The sequence below is a fragment of the Thamnophis elegans genome, chromosome 12 (genome assembly GCF_009769535.1).
Source record: "Thamnophis elegans isolate rThaEle1 chromosome 12, rThaEle1.pri, whole genome shotgun sequence".
Classification (NCBI taxonomy): domain Eukaryota; kingdom Metazoa; phylum Chordata; class Lepidosauria; order Squamata; family Colubridae; genus Thamnophis; species Thamnophis elegans.
The window spans coordinates 16,915,146-16,937,788 of record NC_045552.1 but is presented as its reverse complement, the minus strand read 5'-3'; the positions used below and the strand labels follow the sequence as shown (position 1 = coordinate 16,937,788).

General features: G+C 43.0%; 2 protein-coding genes across 2 annotated transcripts in view; both read left to right on the top strand.

Moving 5' to 3' along the window:
- The first annotated feature begins 1,841 nt into the window (after positions 1 to 1,841).
- LOC116515621 (digestive cysteine proteinase 2-like) lies at positions 1,842 to 19,907 on the top strand. The gene is made up of 11 exons (XM_032227747.1): positions 1,842 to 1,890; positions 8,048 to 8,119; positions 8,257 to 8,349; positions 10,898 to 11,070; positions 12,870 to 13,110; positions 13,949 to 14,150; positions 15,859 to 16,052; positions 17,138 to 17,229; positions 17,991 to 18,152; positions 18,802 to 18,991; positions 19,720 to 19,907. The coding sequence occupies exons 1-11, from the start codon at positions 1,842 to 1,844 to the stop codon at positions 19,905 to 19,907; spliced, it is 1,656 nt and encodes a 551-aa protein (XP_032083638.1).
- Positions 19,908 to 21,240: 1,333 nt separating this feature from the next.
- FAM76A (family with sequence similarity 76 member A) overlaps positions 21,241 to 22,643 on the top strand; it is a 29,434-nt gene continuing 28,031 nt past the window's right edge. Inside the window, exon 1 of the mRNA XM_032227904.1 lies at positions 21,241 to 21,368. Within this exon, the coding sequence (XP_032083795.1) occupies positions 21,288 to 21,368 (81 nt within the window). The 5' untranslated portion in view covers positions 21,241 to 21,287. The remainder of the gene's footprint in view (positions 21,369 to 22,643) is intronic.

Below are 22,643 nucleotides of genomic sequence, written 5' to 3'. Positions count from 1 at the left end.
CACTGTCTCAGGCACTAATTTAGGACTTCTACTGACCCAGCTGAACTTAATAGAAATGAAGAGTAGGAGATGGAGCACCTCACCAAATTTTTCAATAATTTCACACATGCAAGATTGTATGGATTAACAAGGTAGAAATAAACCTCTGGACCAATAGGGTATTTTATCACCCTATTTAGAAACTGGCCTTCCGGTTCTGAAATACGGCATCTCTGATTCCCAGAAGTTTTATTGAGGCAATAAATCTCTGCTCTCCAGATCTTTAATCCCATTTTCGGGAACTTGTTTACAGCAGAAAGGTGCTGGGCGTGACACAGCAAGTTGATTTCAGCAAGTCACCCAAAAATGCAGAAAACCACTCTGTTGCAGAACCCTGATATCAAAGTGAGGTAAAGGATTCTGCCCCTTTCAAGGTTTGCCCTGACCTCCTTTTTCCAAGAGCTGAGAGAGCATGACTGGCCCAAGGTCAACCAACTGGGTTGATGCCCAAGGCAAGACCAGAAGCCACCATCTCTGAGTTTCTAGCCTGGGTGTCTTAACCACTACAACCGACTGGCTTCCTATATGAGGAAGCCAGTCGATTTAACCACTGAGCCGAGGTGGCGCAGTGGTTAAATGCAGCACTGCAGGCTACTTCAGCTGACTGCAGTTCTGCAGTTCGGCTGTTCAAATCTCACCGGCTCAGGGTTGACTCAGCCCTCCATCCTTCCGAGGTGGGTAAAATGAGGACCCGGATTGTTGTTGGGGGCAATATGCTGACTCTGTAAACCGCTTAGAGAGAGCTGAAAGCCCTATGAAGCGGTATATAAGTCTAACTGCTAACTGCTATTGCTATTGCTATATCCAATTCTTGGTAGAGCCAGTGACAAAACAGCTCAGGGAAAAAATGTTCCAGAAAACTCATCGGGAATGGGCATAATATGTAAACCGGACAAATATGAATCCATTGCCCCCCCGTTTGCAGTTGTTAATATATTAGACCAGAGATGGGTATTTACCAAATACAACCAATTTCGTTGTATTTAAGTACAATGACAATAAAAATTATACTTATACCGGTTTGTGTGAACTGGTAGTAGAATGTTGGTCTGGGTCACAGAACCAGCAGCAACCCAGGCTGGCCATGCCTCCGAATGGTTCCCCAGTCACTGTGGCATGTTGTTTTTGGGCATTTTTAAATGTTCTGCACATGCGCAGACCTATTTATAGGCAACTGCGCACACGCATGGAGCTGGCAAGAATGCCAGCAGGAATCCACCCCTGTATTAGACATTTGCCAATTTAAAACTAAATGATAGGAGTGTTCCGATATCTCAGGGGTTGCCACAAAGAAGAGGGAGTCAAGTTATTCTCCAAAGCACCTGAGGGCAGGACAAGAAGCAATGGGTGGAAACTAATCAAGGAAAGAAGCAACTTAGAACTAAGGAAAAAATTCCTGACAGTTAGAACAATTAATCAGTGGAACAAGTTGCCTCCAGAAGTTGTAAATGATCCAACACTTGACGTTTTTAAGAAGATGTTGGATATTCATTTGTCTGAAGTGATGTGGGGTTTCCTGCCTAAGCAGGGGGTTGGACTAGAAGACCTCCAAGGTCCCTTCCAACTCTTGTTATTCTATTCTAAATACATCTATTCTAATTCCTGACTTCAGGAATAGGGGAAACGGCTCTCTTTCCTCTCTGTTTCTATTGTGCCAAGTTATAATCGGAATTGATTCAGTGATGATTTTGGGGAAACTTATTTGACAGTGAAATTGGTCTCCTGTCGTTTTACGTTTTAATGAAGTCACCGTAAAGACCTTACCCATAGCAAAATTTTAATAAGTCAGCAACATAGCCATGATGCAACCCATTGGAAAACAGCAGGAGAGTGTGGCTGGAGAAGAACTTAGTAAGTTGTCAGTTGCGTAGCTGAAAGAAAAGACTGTAGACTAATACATAAGTTAAATGGTTGGATTTTAATAGGCCCTCTGCCTCTGCACGCTAGTCTCTTTAGAAATGGATGATAAAATAAGGCGACGCTACTCCATCAAAAAACACATTTTCAAATTAAAACAAATTAACCTACTGCATTCAGAGAAAGCATTCCTGTTTATGAGGGAGGAAGCACTTCTGGCAAGCCTGCAAAAACTGGAAATGATTATTGACCTTGTGTAGAGACTAGCAGTCTGCCTTTATCCTTCATTCTGTTCAGTTGTTCCACAGAAAAATGCTGGAATGGGGATGTTGTGGTTATAAGGCGGCTGTTACAATTGACCCTGGCTTGGTCTGATGGTAACTTCACTTCTGGCCTAATTTCTCTTTCTTCCAGCATCTGGCTTTGCAATTCATAGATTCTTTGAACAGCATACTCTCTACTTTTGAGGAGGGAGGGTATGGTGGTACTGGTTCCCTTGTTGCTTTTCATTTACCTAAATGAAATGTACTGGGCTAAACCATGGGTGAAATGCTGTATTTAAAAAATGCTACTGGTTCACCCAAACCTGTATTTTAAAAATGCTACCAGTTCGCCCAAACCTGTATTTTAAAAATTCTACTGGTTCGCCCGAACCTGTATTTTAAAAATATTACCGGTTTGCCGGAACCTGTATTTTAAAAATGCTACCAGTTCACCTGAACCAGTATTTTAAAAATGCTACCGGTTCGCCCGAACCTGTATTTTAAAAATGCTACCGGTTCGCCCGAACCTGTATTTTAAAAATGCTACCGGTTCGCCCGAACCGGTATTTTAAAAATGCTACCAGTTCGCCCGAACCTGTATTTTAAAAAGGCTACCGGTTCACCCAAACCTGTATTTAAAAAATGCTACCGGTTCGCCCGAACCTGTATTTTAAAAATGCTACCGGTTCACCCGAACCTGTATTTTAAAAATGCTACTGGTTCGCCCGAACCTGTATTTTAAAAATGCTACTGGTTTGCCCAAACCTGTATTTTAAAAATGCTACCGGTTCACCCAAACCTGCATTTTAAAAATGCTACCGGTTCACCCGAACCTGTGTTTTAAAAATGCTACCGGTTCGCCCGAGCCTGTATTTTAAAAATGCTACCGGTTTTCCCAAACCTGTAGTAAAAAATGCTACTAGTTCACTTGAACCTGTAGTAAAAAAATGCTATTGGTTCGCCTGAACCTGTATTTTAAAAATGATACCAGTTCACCCAAACCTGTAGTAAAAAATGCTGTTGGTTCAGGCGAACCAGTATTTCCGATGATCAGCTATGACGCATGATTTATATTAGCTAGAAAGCAGGATTTAGCTAATCTAAATCTCATGGCACAGTGTTTATGTTTATGTTTATTTCATTTGTATGCCGCCCTTTTCCCCCGAGGGGGACTCAGGGCAGCTCACAACTCAAAACAAGGGAAGGGGGGATACAAACAATTTGACAACAACACAAAACAATACATAATTTAAAAGCGCAACAATCATACCATTCGAGATAGGGGCACGGTTCTTTAGCCACAGGCCTGTCGGAACAGCCAGGTTTTAAGGGCTTTGCGGAAGGCCTGGAGGGTGCTGAGGGTGCGAATCTCCACGGGGAGTTCATACCAGAGGGTCGGAGCAGCCACAGAGAAGGCTCTCCTCCGGGTAGTTGCCAGTCGACACTGGCCAGCGGATGGAATTCGGAGGAGGCCTAGTCTGTGGGATCTAATCGGTCTGGTGGAGGTAATTGGCAGCAGGCAGTCTCTCAAGTACCCAGGTCCAATATGCAATTTGCTTACCTTTGCATGTGCGCTCGGTAGCTGGCTCTGCCTACCCGCCTGGACATCATCACATCCATTTCTGATGCTCTGTGCATGCATAGAAGGTCCTGCACATGCACGGAGGTGGTGTGCACACTCGCATTCCTACCAAACCAATTTCACCCCTGGGCTAAATGTTTCTCAAAAATTGCTGAAAAACGTACCCTTTCCAGAAACTGTCTGGGAATCCATCATGAAAAGCACATTACCAAAAGAACATTAAAGCCAAAGATGTGCTTAGAATTACAACTGCATCGATGAGGCTCACTACCTAATTCAAAGAGGTACATGTTTATGTTCTTTCTTTATTTTAGCTATCTATTTTTTTTACTCTTGGTGATTGCCTTGGCAAGTCCCTCCAGTTTTCTTGGCAATTTTAGGTGTTGTTAGTTTTTTTTAAATGGTTTTCCATTGCCTCCTTCCTAGCACTCACCCCTCTCCTAGAAGAATGAAATATTTTGAAAAACATTTAAAAGGCAGAATATTATATTTCCCTGGATGAGAAATGGAGAAACGTTCTCTTGGAAAGCAGCCCCCACCTTCCTTAATAGCAGCAGATGTCAGCACTTTAGAGATAAAGTGGTAGATAGTAGATAGTTCTATTCATAAGCAAATTCCCTGCAGCAAGTCTGAACAAGGGTAGGGTTAGCCCTCAGTCACAATAGGAATTGCCCAACAAGCCCCTTCATTGCATCAGCCAAACCTCAACCAAACCTAGCTCAGACAAACTCCTCCCTGGTACCATGGGAGTCTGACAACAGGCACTAGAATATATGTTCTTGCACAGGAACAGGAAGCTCAAGTGCAAAGCCCAAGAGAAGGTATAAATACCCCCACACACTCTCAACTCCATGTGGTCAGCTGCACCAGAAACACCCATGTGGCTCTGCTTCTTCATTAAACCATCTTTCCAATCAGCCTCATGTTTCCAGTGACTTTCTCCTGACTTGGAACTGAACCAGATGGGTATTTCCTCCCACAGAAAGAGAGACTGGTCTAATCACCCAGCTGGTTTTGTTCCTATGGTGGGACTAGAACTCACTGTCTCCCAGTTTCTAGCCTGGTGCCTTCACCACTGCACTAAACTGCATGTCATATCCATGCATCGTTTAAAAATAGATTATTTCACATAGCTTTGACCAGATAAAACCGCTGATTTTATAAAGCAAGGATAGCCATATACCTTTCAAACAACCTGTCTCAATCTGGTCTCTGGTAGAATCCCTACTGCCAGAAATTGTAGACACTGTGAGTCCCAAAATATCTGGAAGGCACAAAACTGGGAAGGCTATTCTTAAAATAACATAGATAACTTTTCAACAAGTTTATGACATGATGGGTTCAAACTGATAAGAATGCTTGGATGCAGGTTAAGAAATATTGATAAATATAGGTAATCCTCGATTTACATCACCAATTTATATACACCAATTTTATATACACCAAAAATTTATATACCCCAATGACTGCATCTCAAAAGATCCCTCTGTTAAAATACTGAAATTTGCAGATGATACAACAGTGATTGGTCTCATTCAAGACAATGATGAATCTGCATATAGACAGGTGGTTGAACAACTAGCCTTATAGTGCAACCAGAACAATCTTGAACTAAATATACTCAAAACGGTAGAAATGGTGGTAGATTTTAGGAGGAACCCTCCTATACTACCATTTCTTACAATACTAGACAACACAGTATCAACAGTAGAGACATTCAAGTTTCTAGGTTCTATCATATCTCAAGACTTAAAATGGACACCTAACATCAAAAAATGTCATCAAAAAATTAGCATATTACCTACTAAAACTGTATTACTATTATTCTTCTCTTCCTTCCTAGTACCTATCTCTTCCCACTTACGATTATAACCATGTTCCATGTATCTTTAAATTTTAAATTGTTTTATTTGTTTTCTAATATAATTTGATTGCTTATTAATAACCTATGGCTATCACTAAGTGTTGCATCTTACGATTCTTGATGAATGTATTCTATTTTATTTTTCTTTATGTACACTGAGAGCATCTGCACCAAAAACAAATTCCTTGTGTGTCCGAACACACTTGGCCAATAAAGAATTCTATTCTATTCTATTCTATTCTATTCTATTCTATTCTATTCCATTCCATTCTATTCCATTCCATTCTATTTGCAATCATTCATTTAGTGACCATTGAAAATGACAATAGCACTGAAAAATGTAATGTATGACTGGTCCTTGCTATTGGCCTATCCCAGTGGGGTGAGATTTCTTTATAAGAATAAAAGAATTTTTTTATGACTGATTGGTCATAAATTTCTTTTCAGACAATAATTTAATTCCCAAGTCTGCCGATATTTGTTTAATTGTTGATTTAGGTTCATGCGTTTAGTTTTCATATGTTTGAAATCTATAGAATTAAGTGCTATAATTTTATATTTGTGCTTTCTCAGGGTATTTCTTCTTTACAGACTATCTTGTCTCTTACATCCACTTCAAGTAACATGGGCCAAATGGAAGCTAAGATAGAATTTTTATGAACAAGTTCATGCAGAGTTTGTCTGAAAGAGCTGGGTACCCTCGCTAGATCTGTTTTGACTTCCAAAAGAACATACTGACATAAGTGCAGATTGGACCCAACCTTGGGATATAAACCAGCTAGATTTGCAGGAGGAAGAGTAATGAGAGAAGATAACATTGGCCCAAATCTTAAACATTTTATTTTTCTTGCGTGGCTGCCAACCAAGGCAGATGATACGCTTGGAAGAACACAGCTTTATCTGTGACCTTTCAACACAGAAAAACGGGCGCCGAAGCTAGCAAGATCTTAAAGACTTGGCCTTGTGCAGCTGGGCTCATGATCGTCTTCATCCATCTTCTGAATGAGTTTACCCTAATTCAAGAGGAGGTTCAAACCACAATATCACGCTCCAACTTTTCAGCTCCGAATTCAGGGATTTTTCTTCCTTGCTTTAGCACAGTGCTCTGTAAAGCCCCAGTTTGCTTTTGATAGATGGGTGTAAGAGGAGGATAGATGGGCACATTTCCAAATATAATATCATAGCCATCCACTGCTTATTTCTTAAGACTAATTTTATTTATATCGCTTAGTTTGTAAGAATGTCCACAGATAGTTTTGGAAATAAAATGATAGTAAAGGCTGCTTCTTTCTTTACAATCCTTCCTTCCTTCTTTCCTTCCTTCCTTCTTTCTTTCCAACAAAGCCAAGTGAGACAGATTTATGAGAATTATGCTGAACCTGTTCATTTCTGCCCCCTTTTTATGTCATGGCATGGACTTGGAGAGAAAAGGATTACATTGACTATATTGTAAGATCCTCTATGAATACTTTATTGTCTGAAGAGTGGTAAAAAGTTGGGTGGATAGATGGATGAATAGATGGATGGATAGATGTTTGCTGGCAGAATAGCCAGAATAGAAAGTTTGGGAATAATAATTCCAGCTTTTATGCAATTGATGGAGATGTTACAGGCTTCAGAGTTGCCTATTCAGCTCATTTTCCCAATACTGACTCCCAAGAATAAATTAACAATCAACTATCTTGGCGTATGATTGGATATTTTTCTTGCTATCCAGCATGCAGCGAATCAGATCAGAGACTGTTCCATGCAATTCTTGCAAGCCATTGCATTTTTAATCCCACCCATTTGGGAGGTCCTAGTTTATCCATTGGTTAGCTGAGCATGGCTGGCTTTATAAGACCCTTGCTTTCTGTGCCTCCCAGTAGTAGAGAGTCTGGCCTGGGACAAGAATGGAAAAACTGCTTCTGCTAACATGGGCAACCTGTTTCCTTGGTAAGCTGATCTTAACTGCTTATTATTATGGTGGGTCACACGGTCAGCCAGATATTTAAACTGGATGGGGCATTTTTATCCACCTATCGAGTTCTTCCCAATGACCTAGGATAGGAAGAAGTTGTTTTATGGTGTTAAAGATAACATCATAAGATATTATTGTATTATTATGTGTATTATTATGTGATCTTTCAGTTTCTGGGGAGGTATAGTAGCTCTCTTAATTTTCTTAAATCAAACATCAACAAATAAAAAGTAATATTTTGTTTATGGCCACTTCAGATTTTGTAGATCCCAGTCCATTTTTAAAGTTTGCAAAACTTTATTGATTTTCCATTTGTCAGGTGTGATATTGTACTATGTTATATTATATTATGTTGTGTTGTGATGTATTATATTATATTAATTATATTAATTCAATTCAATTCTACTCTACTACTCTATTCTACTCTACTCTACTCTTAAATTCAATTATATCAAGCTATCCTTTTGGTTTTTGCATTTCAGTGGTGAATGGTGCAGAGTTACCCAAACAATTGCAGATGCTTCCCATGTTAGGGGATGTCTATCATGTTACAGGTAAAGTGAGAACATTACACGATTCACAAAGAAGTGGTCTGCAAAGATCTAGTGGTGGAACTGTTCAGAATAAAAGGGATCTCAGTCAATATTTTCTGTTGTTGCTTGTTTTGTGAGTTTGCCTCTTTTTTTCCCAGGGATACTTAAACTGCCTTATGCTGAAATAGAAGAGCCGTTTGAAGCCTGGTTCAACAAGACTGGAGGGAAAAGTCGGATTCAGTATTATGACGGTAATCCATGTTTGATACCATGGGGGTGGGATCACCCAGTGAAAACCTTTTATGGCATTTTCACCATGAATGTAGATAGCGCTTCAAGGAGAAAGAATTGATCTAAAGTAAGGCTGCATGCCCAAACATACAAACTGCATTTCTGCAGGCGCTAAATATGTGTAGTCTAACAGAGAGAAGCAGTGGTGGGTTTCCATTTTTTTTACTATCTGTTTACTTGTGCGCGCTTGTGCGCACATGCAAAATTTCTGCACATGTGCAGAAGCATCCGGGTGGGTCAGAGGAGCCTCCCGCCACGGCTACTACTGGTTCACTCGATCCGGGCTGAATGGGGAGCAACCCACCTCTGGAGAGAAGTGTTGGGATGATGTGATAGCATTCTTCCAATATGTGAGGGGCTGTCAAGAGAAGAAGAGGTGAACCTATTCTTCAAAGCAGTTGAGGGCAGGACCAGAAGTGACAGGTGCAAGATCATTAAAGAGAGGTCCAATCTAGAACTAAGGAGAAATATCCTGACAGTGAAATTTATCAATGGAACGGCTTACCTCCAGAAGTTATGGGTGCTCCATCACTGGTGGATTTTAAGAAGAGATTGGATACCCATTTGTGCAGACTGGTATAGGGTCTCCTGCTTGAGAAGGGGGTTGGACTAGTGTTGGAATTCATTCCGGGTGTTTGCGTGCAGGGCAGTTTCTGCTGTCTGAAACACACATACACAGGGATGCAAAAACATCGCATCAGAAACATCTTTCTGGCCTAACGGTCATAACTCACTATGCAGCCTCATGTAACAAGAACTATGTGAGCCAGCTACTCCCACACATGCCCTTTCTCCCCCCTATGCTGTGCTATAACTTTCTATTCCCTCTCTCCCCCTCCCAATGCCATGCAGCTTGTAATCTTCTGTTCCCCCTTTGCCCACCCTTTGCCATGATGTGATTTTCTATTGGTTTATTTGTAGAATGCTGTGAACTTTTCATTAGTTTACTTGTACCATGTGTGATTATATATGCCTTTTGATACGCTCCTTTTTGATGACGCTGTAACTAACTTTTCTAATAAAAGAGCCCTTCGACGATCATTCGAAGCTTTTGCTCATCCCAAGGAATTTCGTCTGGTGTTTTCCTTTTGATTAGGCAAGGACACATGAGCAGCCCGCCAGTGTGGCGACAACGCCGCAGACTAGAAGACCTCGAAGGTCTTTTCCAACTTATTTTGTATTCTGTATCTTGGACTGCCCAGATGTGTTGAGTTTCAATTGCACAATTTCACAGCTGTACTAAGTTGAACAGAGCTGGTAAAGACTCGTATTATCTGCTTTGCTTTCTGGGGTGCCTTTCAGATAAATGTTTCTATCATCATCATCATCATAATCATCATCATCATCATTACTTTTATTTTATATTCCATCTTATCTCCAAGGAAAGAAGGTAGTTAGAGATACTGTACATACCCCATTACTTTTTAAATTTGTACTGGAATTCTGTGATATAAGTTAGCTCCCAGGCTCTGGCCCCGAGCCTTTCTCCAAAGCATGTACTCCGCCACTGACCTATTTTTCCTCCCCATCTGTTCTCCTCACATGCATGCCACATGTGTTCTCTTATAGAGTTCATTTGAATGCACTGCCTACACTAATGCACTCTGACAGCCAAGAGTCTTCTGGAAATGTCGGGAGTTGTGGTCCCAGCACACCTAGAGGGCACCAGAGCCAGCCACAATTATCCTAATGAAATAAGAAAGGATAGGGTAGAGTTGGGTAGGGTAGGGTAGGGTAGAATGGAGTAGAGTAGAGTAGGGTAGGGTAGGGTAGGGTAGGGAATGGAATAGGAATAGGAATAGGAATAGGAATAGGAATAGGAATAGGAATAGGAATAGAATAGGAATAGGAATAGGAATAGGAATAGGAATAGGAATAGGAATAGAATAACAGACTTGGGAAGGACCTCAGAGGTCTTCTAGTCCAACCCCCTGCTTAGGCAGGAAACCCTACACCACTTCAGACAAATGGTTATCCAACATCATCTTAAAAACTTCCATTGTTGGAGCCTTCACAACTTCTGGAGGCAAGTTGTTCCACTGATTGATTGTTCTATCAGGAAATTTCTCCTTAGTTCTAAGTTGCTTCTCTCCTTGATTAGTTTCCACCCATTGCTTCTTGTCCTACCCTCAGGTGCTTTGCTTGACTCCCTCTTCTTTATGGCAACCCCTGAGATATTGGAAGACTGCTATCATGTCTCCCCTAGTCCTTCTTTTCATAAACTAGACATGCCAAGTTCCTGCAACCGTTCTTCGTATGTTTTAGCCTCCAGTCCCCTAATCATCTTTGTTGCTCTTCTCTGCACTCTTCCTAGAGTCTCAGCATCTTTTTTACATTGTGGTGACCAAAACTGAATGCAGTGTTCAGTGTACCCTTACCAAGGCCTTATAAAGTGGTGTTGGCTTTTTTGGCAGCTGTTGCACATGGCTGGCTCGTATTTAAATGGTTGTCCATATTGTCAGAGGCAATCAAATATTTGGTCTAATTCTGTTTTTCCCTTTTCTCCAGGCCAAGTTATCACTTACCAGTTAAGCTACGTAAAACCTTTTGGAGCCAGCTTCAAAGTAACCCCAGAAACTACTGAAACGGAAGTCAATTTTAAGGAATGTTTTCAGATCAATGGGACGTCTGAGAATCCCGTTACACCTCAAAGCGTGTTTCCTAACTTAACAGACTTCCAGGTGAGGCTTTTTTTGTCCATCTTCTCATCTCTCTGAGTTCTTCATGTGTCACATCAAACCTGAATTATGTTAACTGTAATTAAGGCATGCACCAAAAATCATGGCTAGATCTCTTCATTTGCTTTTATGTCCCACCATCTCAGTGTTCATCTGCATAGGTTCCCCCCCCCCCATCATAGTTTGTCAATGAACTGTGAAAACAGTGACATCTAACATGAGCTGCTTCCCCAAATGGGAGAGATGAGTGAATGTGTCTCCTCCTTATCATGACATTTCTAATAAATCTGGCTGAGGTATGTAAATCTCATTTAAATGGGGGAAACTTCTTAAAAGATTTTTTTTTTTAAATCATGAATTAAGGCTGCAGTGTCTATATCTGCTGACTTTGGAATATTGAAGTCAATTGTAACAATGTATAGTTATCCATAGTTGCACTGAAAAGTTTGCAGTACAAAGCCACACATATTGTGTAGAGCAGGGATGTCAAACTCAATTTCATTGAGGGTTGTGTTTGAACTTGGGCGGCTGGGGTGTGTGTGGCCAGGGTGTGTGTGGCCAGGGTGTGTGTGGCCAGGGTGTGTGTGGCCAGCTCAAGGTCACTCATGTCAGGAGGCACCTGTTGTGGCCAAGTGCTAAGGCAGGACTTTCCTCAGATCCTCCCTCACTGTCATTATAATATCCTTCCTTCCTTCCTTCCTTCCTTCCTTCCTTCCTTCCTTCCTTCCTTCCTTCCTTCCTTCCTTTTTCCCTTCCTTCTCTTTGCTTCCCTCTTTATTCTCCTTTCTTCTTCCTTCCCCTCCTTCCTTATTTTTCCTTCCTTGTTCTCTTCCCTTCTTTTTCTTTCTCTTTCCTCTTTCCCTTTCTCCTTTCCTGCCCCTTCTTGAATGCTCAAATGCAAAAGGGGAAATATTTCTCCTTTTATTTTTGTTTTTTTAGTTTGTTTTGCTAGCCCTCTGCCAGCGAAAGCAGAGCTTGGGGGAACTGCACACAGCCCCCCCCCAGCCCCATTTTCGGCTGCAATGGCCTCCTGCAGCCCCGTGCCAGTAAAAACCAAGCCCAGGCACGCACCCCAAGCTCCCTTTTTGCTGACAGAGGCACCGCGGACCAGTCCTTTGCTGTTTCCAGTGCCCCGCAAGCCGAATCTAAGCACCCCACGGGTCAGATCCGGCCCCCGGGCCTTGAGTTTGACACCCTTGGTGTAGAGATTAAATACTTGTGCTGAACAGCAACCTATATTACTGTATTTTTCGGAATATGACGCACCTTTTTCCCTCAAAAAAGAGGCTGAAAATCTGGGTGCATCTTATACACTGAATACAGTATTTTTTGCCTCCTGAAACTCCACCCCCTTCTCCAAATTGGTCATGCATAGCCTTTCAGAGTGCTCCTGGGGGCTGGGGAGGGCAGAAATGAACAAAAAACGGGCCATTTTTGCCCCCCCCCCAGTCCCCCGCAGCACTCTATAAGCTTCCTAAAGGCTACCCATGCCCTTTTTTTGACAAAAATGGGGGTGTTTTTTGCTTGTTTGGAGGGGCACCCCCCAGAAGCATTGTACAAGCCTCCTAAGGACTATTCATGCCATTTTTTGGAATAAAAATGGGCCCATTTTTGCAAAAAAAGGGCCATTTTTGGGAGGTTTGCAGAGTGCAAAACCTTTTTTAAAAAAAATTCTTCTTCAAAACCTTGCTGCGTCTTATACTCCAGTGCATCTTATACTTTGGAAAAATACGGTATCTTTTAACTGACCCTTCCATTAATGTACTGGCAAACCTTACTCCTATTCTTCTCTCTTACACTAGCATGTACAACACGAGCATTACAATGGACAGAATTGCACAGTCTTAGAGAGTGTCTCCTATTGGGGTAAGAAGAAGAACACCTACAAGCTGTGGGTGACAGATGGTTCCGATGGGCCTTTGCCAGTCCATTATGAAATGAAAGGCTACAACACTCTCCTGGGCTCCCACTATGACAAGTATGAAATAGATTATACCAGCTACTCTCACAGTTTCTCACCCAGTATCTTTAATCTCCCTCCTGGTAAGTAAGGACAAAAACATTTTCTGGAATATTGTCAGTATCTGGCCTCCTCTTCCTGATCCATTGCATTGGTCAACTTCCTCCAGTCGAGTCAATTTCCCTGACCCAGCTGTCTCCAGGTGAATGGAAACTCTAGAAGCTGAAGCCCCAAACATATGGAAAGCACCAAATTAGGATAAGCTCAGTGGCTAAGACGCTGAGCTTGTTGATCAGAAAGGTTGGCAGTTCGGTGGTTCGAATCCCTAGCACTGCGTAACAAAAGTGAGCTTCCGTGACTTGTCCCAGCTTCTGCCAACCTAGCAGTTCGAAAGCATGTAAAAGATGCAAGTAGAAAAAATAGGAACCACCTTTGGTGGCAAGGTAACAGTGTTCCATGTGCCTTCGGCGTTTAGTCATGCCAGCCACATGACCATGGAGACGTCTTCGGGCAATGCTGGCTCTTCAGCTTTGAAACGGAGATGAGCATCGCCCCCTAGAGTTGGGAATGACTAGCACATATGTACGAGGGAAACCTTTACCTTTACACCCACCCAGCAACCAGGCAAAAAACCCCTTGTTAAATTTTTGAAGCCCACCCCTGCCTCCAAGCCAAAGATTCTGAAGTCTTTCCTAAATGCCTGTGATTCATGGTCCAGGTCTTCCCACTTCCTTCTCAAGGTCACCTTCTCGATGACCAGACTATGGTGATGTCAAAATGAAATCACAAGATTCTACTAACTATAATATCTTGAAACAATATCGATATTGTTAATATTGGTCTTCTTGGCACATAGCACACAACAGAGAACTCCAGAAGACATGTTTTTTCTTGGTTGATTTTCTGATTCCCTTCTCATAGGCATCAAGTGTGCACACTGGCCAAGCTTAGGACCAGAACACAGGATCTTGGCCAACCCAATGCAGGAATTCGTTGGGAAAACTGGAGAAGTCAGACAACACCATGAGCATTTGTTTCATCACTACAAGAAAAAATTCCAAAAGACCTACAAGAACAAAAAAGAGATAGAGCACAGGCGACACAACTTCATCCACAATATGAGGTAAAGGAACCAGCAGAGATAGCAATAGCACTAAAACTTATATACCACTTTACATTGATTTACAGCCCTCTCTAAACAGCTTACAGAGTCAGCATATTTCTCCCAAAAATCTGGGTCCTCATTTTACCGATCTTGGAAGGATGGAAGGCTGAGTCAACCTTGAGCTGGCGAGATTCGAACTGCCAAATTGCAGGCAGCCGGCAGTCAGCAGAATTAGCCTGCAGTACTGCATTCTAACCATTGCGCCACCAGAACTCAGATGCAGAGCAGGAAAACTTAGCTAGAATTCTACAATTTTCCAGATTTGGCTACTTGATCACCAAGCAGGTTCTACAATAAAGGAGGCTGGATCGACCTCTTATTGGTCAAGATCAAACCTAATAGTTTGAGGGCTTTTCTGTGGCTTCTTCAACAATTACATGTCAAGTAAATAACATGTTAATTAATTACATGCTAAGCTCCAAATAAACAAACCACAATACAGTTAACTGTGAAGGACGAAACCAGTAAATCTATTTATTTAGAAGATTGATATGGCTGCCTGCTCTCTTATATCTCTTCATCTTATGCAGGAAAAAGAAATGTAGCATGTCAGCTCCTTTATCTGGCAAACAGGATCGATGGGGCGCAACCTCTGGCATTTGGCTCTTGGATTCCAGCAATTAATTCACATTTAAATATTTAGTTAGTATTCTATTCACTGGTACCAATTGAATGCTTCTGTTTTCTACTCAGTCAGAATGGATGCTTCCAGTGGAACATCTCCTAGCATCAATTCAATGAAACTCAAGAGTTTCTCCTTAAAAGTATTAAAACAGGGGTCCTCAAACTACGGCCCATGGCCCGGATGTGCCCCACTGAAGCCATTAATCCGGCCCATGTGGGACCACAAGGCTGCCCTGCCCACATTGCCCCACCTAGAGAGAGAGACACACACACAAACACACAAACAGAAGTCCCTCACTCCCCCCACCCAAGATAGCCACATCCCTTCACTAACCTAATTTCCACCCCCAGGAGCATAATAAATTAAAGTTTAATCTGTATTGTTCAAAAGGCCAATCTGAAATAGGCAGGACTTGCAAGCAAGATATGCTGTTTTGACTGGAGACAGGAATGATTGCTACTATGTAGGCTGCTAAGAGTCACCAATGATTTGCTAACCCATAAACTAGTATCAGAACATGGTTAGATCAGTAATCAGTAATCATTACCAAGTGAAAGGCTATAAGGACTGCTAAATTGGGCACTCCCACCCAGTCACATGACCACCTAGCCACGCCCACCCAGTCACATGTCCACCTAGCCACACCTACCCAGCCTGTCGAGAGCCCCAACAGTCTGAGGGACCATGAATTGGCCCCCTGTTTAAAAAGTTTGAGGAACCCTGTATTAAATGAAAGCCTGGAAGACAAACGTGGAAGGCAATCTCTGTACAATTCCATACATAGGGCAGAATAAACACATAGTATGCCAGCTATACAAGCCCGTTTCGCTTCAGTTTTATCTGCCTCAGAATAAAACAGGAGAACCACCATATAACTATGTCTTCACAACCCTCTCCAACCGCAATTAAATAGAGTCTGCAGGATTTTTGGCAGAAATAAGAACACTAATGAGGTTAAATATGTCCAGTCCAGGCAACCGTCCACCCTCTTTCTTCTTCAAATGAGAATGCATCATCTTCTCTTTCTCCACATCCTTCTAGGTACATCCACTCCAAGAACCGAGCCAATCTCTCCTTCAAACTGGCCCTAAACCACTTGGCAGATCGAACACCGGAAGAGATGGCCGTGATGAGGGGGAGGCTACAGACTGAGGAACCCAGGAAAGGGTGGGCGTTCCCATCTGACAGCTACCGTGGTCTCCCCTTGCCGGAGAGCTTAGACTGGAGGCTTTACGGTAATTATGATGCCTAAGTGTCTTTTGAAGGACGCGGTGGCTCAGTGGCTAAGACGCTGAGCTTGTTGATCAAAAAGGTTGTCAGTTCGGCAGTTCGAATCCCTAGCGCCGCATAATGAAGTGAGCTCTCGTTACTTATCCCAGCTTCTGCCAACCTAGCAGTTTGAAAGCACGTAAAAAATGCAAGTAGAAAAATAGGGACCACCTTGGTGGGAAGGTAACAGTGTTCCATGCACCTTTGGCGTTTAGTCATGTTGCCCACCTGACCACAGAGACGTCTTCGGACAGCGCTGGGTCTTCAGCTTTGAAAATGAGATGAGTACCGGCCCCTAGAGTCGGGAACGACTAGCACATATGTGCAAGGGGAACCTTTACCTTTACCTAAGTATCTTTTGCTCAGCTCACGTTCCACACAGCAACTCCACAGAAAGTAACCACCACATTCTGTCCTTAGGGATTCCTTTGGTTGTCAAAAAAAAAAGTGCAGGTTGGGTGGAAACCACTTCTGAACTTTGTGCTTGAAGTGGAAACGAATGAAATTTAGGTCTTGGGTTTTACCAATTAGATTGATAGATCTTTGTAGAAATGACTTATTCATATTGTTATGAAAAAGCAAATATTTGGGATTTGATGTCAATGCCTTATTCTACTGCAACAGAGAGAGTTGGAAGTCGGTGTTTCTTTTCCTTTTTTCCCCCCTTATCCTCCCACACTTCTCTTCCCTCTCTTCCTCCCCACCCTTTTCCTATTTACTTTCCTATTTTGTATCTTGTTTTATTTTACAACCCAGTATAAAAAAATGTTAAACAAGAAACTGCAGGCTGGGGCAAAAGAGGATTTGGGACATCAGATTTCCCCCTCTGAAACTAAAGTCCTGTGTCTATCAGAGGAATAGAATTCAGATCTTCCACAGACCAGAATGGTTCCATCTAAGTCCTCCTTTTGGGTTTCAACCCATTAAAAGCCACTCTTTGGTTTAAGTTTTAGCCCAGAGAATTTTCATCTAGTCGAATGCCTTTTGCATGCTGCGTTACTTGGAATGCTGGAATCCTTAATTGTTATTTTGACAATCCTTCCCAATAAAGGCGCCGTGACACCTGTTAAAGACCAGGCTGTGTGTGGATCCTGCTGGAGTTTTGCCACAACAGGAGCTCTGGAAGGGGCCCTCTTTCTCAAGGTGAGACTACCAATGACCAATTGTTGACAGTGACTACTGTTTGGTCCAGTGCAGGGGGGTAAACTCAATGTCATTGAGAGCCACATCAGGGCTGTGATCAGTGGTGGGTTCCGGATTCTGTTCCAACCGGTATGGTTGGAACAGCCCCGGAGTCACCTACATGCACGTGCACGGTGTGCGCATGTGTTGTAATGCCAAATGACGCTTCCGCAAGCCTCTGCGATGCTCCAGCTGCTCGGCGGAGCATCATGCAGGCACCTTATGCGCCATGCGTGTTCGTGGAAGTGCCAAAAGCTTAAAGCACAGGTAAGGCGCACAGGCAGGCGGGTGGGCCCTCCGGAGCACTGTACTGGAATGGTATCGGTGCTCCGGGCAGGATCCAGTACGCCGTACCGGGGCGTACCGCCTGCAACCCAACACTGGCTGTGATTGACCTTGGGGGGGACAGGCAGGCATGGCCAACGGTTGTTAAGTGAATCAGGCATCCCCATTGACTTTGCTTGTTGGAAGGTAGCAAGAGGAGAACACATGACCTAAGGTCACACTAACAATCATAAATATGAGTCAGTTGCCAAGCATCTGAATTTTGATCACCTGACCATGGGGATGCTGCAAAGTGTAAGTGTGAAAATCGATCATGAAACACTTTTTTAAATGTCGTTGTAACTTTGAATGGTCACTAAATGAACTGCTGTAAGTTGAAGACTGCCTGTAGTTGGTTTCTAACCAGAGAGAGGTTCTCTTTTGTTCTTTCCATGCAGACAGGAGTGCTTACGCCACTATCTCAGCAAATCCTGATTGATTGTTCTTGGGGTTTTGGGAACCGTGCTTGTGATGGGGGCCAGGAACCACAGGCATTTGAATGGATTATGAAGCACGGAGGGATTGCCACCGCTGAGGCTTATGGGCCATACATGGGTCAGGTTAGTGGTGCAATTCAGCCGGCTCTATCCGGTTCGGGCAAACCAGTAGTGGCAATGGTGGGAGGCTCCGCCCACCTGGCTGGACATCATCACGTCCTGTTTTTAATGCTCTGCATATGTGTGGAAGGTCCTGCGCAACCTGATCTGGTTGTCAACCCTGAAGCTGATCTGGCTGAAGCCATCTTGAGGCTTCAGTGTTGCCACACTGGAGCGAATAATAGGGAGGGGGGATTAGAGATAGCTGGGGTTGTGTAGCCAAAATAAAATGCTTTCTCATGGGAACCAAGGACATTCTCACACCTGCCCAGAGGGAGGAGGAGTGATGTTACCAGACCTGAGGAGGCTGCCATGATTGGACCATGTGACTGATCATTTGGGGTTGAGGGGAAAAATTTTATTTTAATTAGATGAAACCCAAGGAGCCCTTCAGAGTTGGTTTTCACCAGATGTGTGCCAATATCCTGTTTCCAACAAAGCTATTCTTTGGGGATCCCACCTGCCTCAAGGATTTTGCTTGCAATGTGTTTATTACTTGGAACCCTGACACTGGTAGCCTCCTAGGTTGATAACCAAGCTGCATGTTAGTGGCTGAGATTATTGTACCTTCTGTGAAGTGAATGGGGGTACTTTGTCTCTTCTGCCCCCACAGAATGGCTACTGCCATTACAACCAATCGGAGCTGATGGCACCAATCACCGGCTTCGTAGCTATTACCTCCCAAAACATCAGTGACCTCAAAGCTGCTCTGTACAAGCATGGCCCCATCGCAGTGAACATCGATGCCTCCCACAAGTCCTTTGCCTTCTACTCCAATGGCATCTATTATGAGCCCAACTGTGGTGAGTATTCTTTCGCTTCTTGGTTTGTGGTCTTTTCCCCAAGCGGGGATCTGGATGTAGCAAATCTGTTGGAACAACGCACTGAACCATTGAGTTTCTTAATGATAGGGATGCTCATTGTCTTTTGTGATGGTGGGCACCTTGGGAATTTTGAGAGTTATCTCATCAGCTTGCTGTGAGAAGAATGGTTGTCCTGGAGAAGAGCTGTCTTCTGTTTAGAAAAGGGCTCTCATAGGGAGAGTTGCCAGTAGACAAAAGGAGTGTCAGCTAGGTGTGGCCAGCTATACAATTTACTAAAGGGCACAGTGAAGTGAATGTTCCACACCAGCTATGCTAAATCCTCTAGAACAGGGGTCTTCAACCTTGGCAACTTTAAGCCTGGTGAACTTCAACTCCCAGAATTCCCCAGCCAGCATTGCTGGGAATTGAAGCCTCTTCAGAATTTATGGTGAATCTCTTGTATTTCATTAAAATATGAAATTTGCTCAAACTCAATCTCTACATTCTAACCAAACCAGTCTTTTTCTGAAAGGATCAAAATAATCGAAGGCAGGTTTGACTATTGAGTTAGGGACTTGCGGTTTACAGCAAAAAGAACAGCAATAGAAAAAGTGAGAATCTACCTCTCTGGGGAAAAAATCAGAAATACCTTTAAACCTGTTGTTTCTTCATATATATATGAGTTGTCAAAGAAGATGATAAGTTAATTATCACACTTATTCTTCTAGGAAATGCAACCATGGAGTTAGATCATGCTGTCCTAGCTGTAGGCTACGGAGACCTCCAGGGGGAACCTTACTGGCTCATTAAGAACTCTTGGTCTACATATTGGGGCAATGATGGCTACATCCTCATGTCCATGAAGGAAAACAACTGCGGGGTGACTTCTAGTGCCACCTATCCAATCCTGGCCTAACAACAATGGCTGTCACGTTCAGCAAAAGACATCTGGTTGTATTGCATTGGAAATTCCATAGCAAAAGGTCCTCATTTTACAGATCACTCAGCTGAGTCGCCATTCATGCTGCAAAATGCTACTGCATTGCAAGGCAAAAACTGAAGTTTGAACATGTGTCTGTATGCACTTATCTTAACCTATCATTCCACCCTAGCTTTTTGAATCATTGAGACCACTGAACAGTGGGTAATACAGCCATTCACACACTTGTGTAAGATCGCAACCCTTCAGACTACTGGGATAGAAAATGGAAGGGAAAACATATTAAATTATCATAAAATCCATTTCCGAGAGCATAGTAGACTTCATGTAGCAAACAAATGTGGGTAGATGGAATTGAGTTATTTGCACTGTGATCCCTGAACAATATTGTTAAGGTGGCTACTATGCAAAAAGCTAATAATTCTCCATCAATTCTAATGAAGCAGCTTTTTTTTTAGTACCTTTGCATTTTAATGAAAACAACCAGAAGGTCCTATACAAGTACTATGTTACTGATATTGTTAGCCTTCCCATTGTGGTTTGTAAACTATACCTTACGGTGATTTGGCACATTGCAAAATTAGCCAATTATGGCAGATTTATAAACCATGGCTAAACAAATAATAGTGTAATATCTGAAGCAAATCAATAAAAAAAACCTTGAATTATATGGCTGATCTCGTCTTTTTCTTAAGAAACACGTAGCTCATAACATAAGATTTGGCCTTAAGATCTGGAGTTTATGCTCGAATTTATGTTTTGCAACAAATAGTGGCTATGTTCAAGGCATATGTTAAGTAAAATGTTCAGGTGGGAGTGGACTAGAGGAGCTCTAAGGTCCCTTCCACGACTGTGATTCTAAGGCTCGCTTTCTGCACGCCCAAAACACGGAAGGAGCAAGAACAATGCAGGGGAGAAAGCTCTTCCGACGCAACACAAGATTTTGTTCCTTTCGAGGCAGAATTTCCTCCACTATTCCGGTATCTATCTTTGAACCAGACTGTGAGGCACTCTAGCCTCATTTCTTCCCTGCTCTCTATGGTAAAAGACACCTCACGCGGGTCACCTGATGTTTATCTCCACCACCACCTCCCTCCGGATGGCGCCCTCTTATGACGTCAGAGCGGAGCTCGTGTTTTTTTTCCCCCTTGCCGTTTCCCCAAACACCCAAATCCACCCCGCCTCCCGCTTCTGAGTGACGTCTGGAGAGCCTCAATGAGCCTCAAGATAAGGCCGAAGCGCCCGCCTACCAACTGCTGAATGGCGTCAAGGTTAGCCAATGACGTCGAGAGGAGGGAAAGGGACACCACCTCGGGTTGGGTGAAGGCTGCTCCTCCTGTCGACGAAGGCGGCGGAATGGCGGCGCTTTACGCTTGTACCAAGTGCCACCAGCGGTTCCCCTTCGAAGCGCTCAGCCAGGGGCAGCAGCTCTGTAAGGTCAGGGCCGGGTCTGTGGGATCGGGGGAAGCCGAAGAGTGATCCGGGGAGGGGGCGGCGGAGGGGAAATGTATCGGGTTTGCGAGCAGAAGCCCTGAATTTGAATGTAGGTTCGATTCCCTCCACCGAATCCATCCTTTCCGCTGGGGATGAGGTGAGGCTGAGGGCTCTTGGGGTTGCGCTGTCCGTTGCCGCCCCGAATTTTGAAACCGAACAGCGCGGTGGCCCCCTTCACAGGGTTGTTAGTTAGGCAAAAATGGGTATCTGAAGACGTGACTTGGGGCCAATCCTCCCCCCCCCCCCTCTCTCAACCCAACCCAGATCACGGGGTGGTTGTTCTGGGCAAAATAAGAGCAGGGCTATCGGGTAGGTCGCCACTTTGAGTGTAGTATTTACTGTTATTTTTTTAAATCCCGCTTTTATTTATATGAGATGAGTAGAGTAGAAATAGAATAAGAATAGAATAATAGAAAAGTAGAGTTGGAAGGGACCTTGGAGGTCTTCTAGTCCAACCCTCTGCCTAGATAGGAAACCCTATACCATTTCAGACAAATGGTTAGAATCTCTTCTTAAAAACCTCCCGTGTTGGAGCATTTATAACTTCTGGAGGCAAGTTGTTCCACTGATTGTTTTATCTGTCAAGAAATTCCTCCTCAGTTCTAAGTTGCTTCTCTCCTTGATTAGTTTCCACCCATTGCTTCTTATTCTGCCCTCAGGTGCTTTGGAGAATAGCTTGACTCCCTCTTCTTTGTGGCAGCCCCTGAGATATTGGAAGACTGCTATCCTGTCTCCCCTAGTCCTTCTTTTCATTAAACTAGACATACCCAGTTCCTGCAACTGTTCTTCATATGTTTTAGCCTCCAGTCCCCTAATCATCTTCGTTGCTCTTCTCTGCACTCTTTCTAGAGTCTCATAAAAAGACTGGGGGGAAAAAATCTAACAATATGTACTCCACTCTTTTTATATATGTAAAGCTAATTATAATAATTGGGATTGCTGAAGGAAGGAGGAAATAGTTCTGTAAAGGTGTATGTATGTATTTATTTATTGCATCTGTATCTTGTCTGTTCAGGACAATCAGATTTTGATTCACCTAAAGCCAATTGCATTAAAACATAATAAAATCAATCATGAGAGTATCAATGAGGTGTGTCCCCATTTCATTCACACAGGTTTTGTAGGATAAAGTTAACCTTTACTAATGTAACTTAGCAAAAAATTAAAAATTCAGTAAATGTCATCTTATTTAATTTCAGTTCCAGCTGTTTTTGGCAA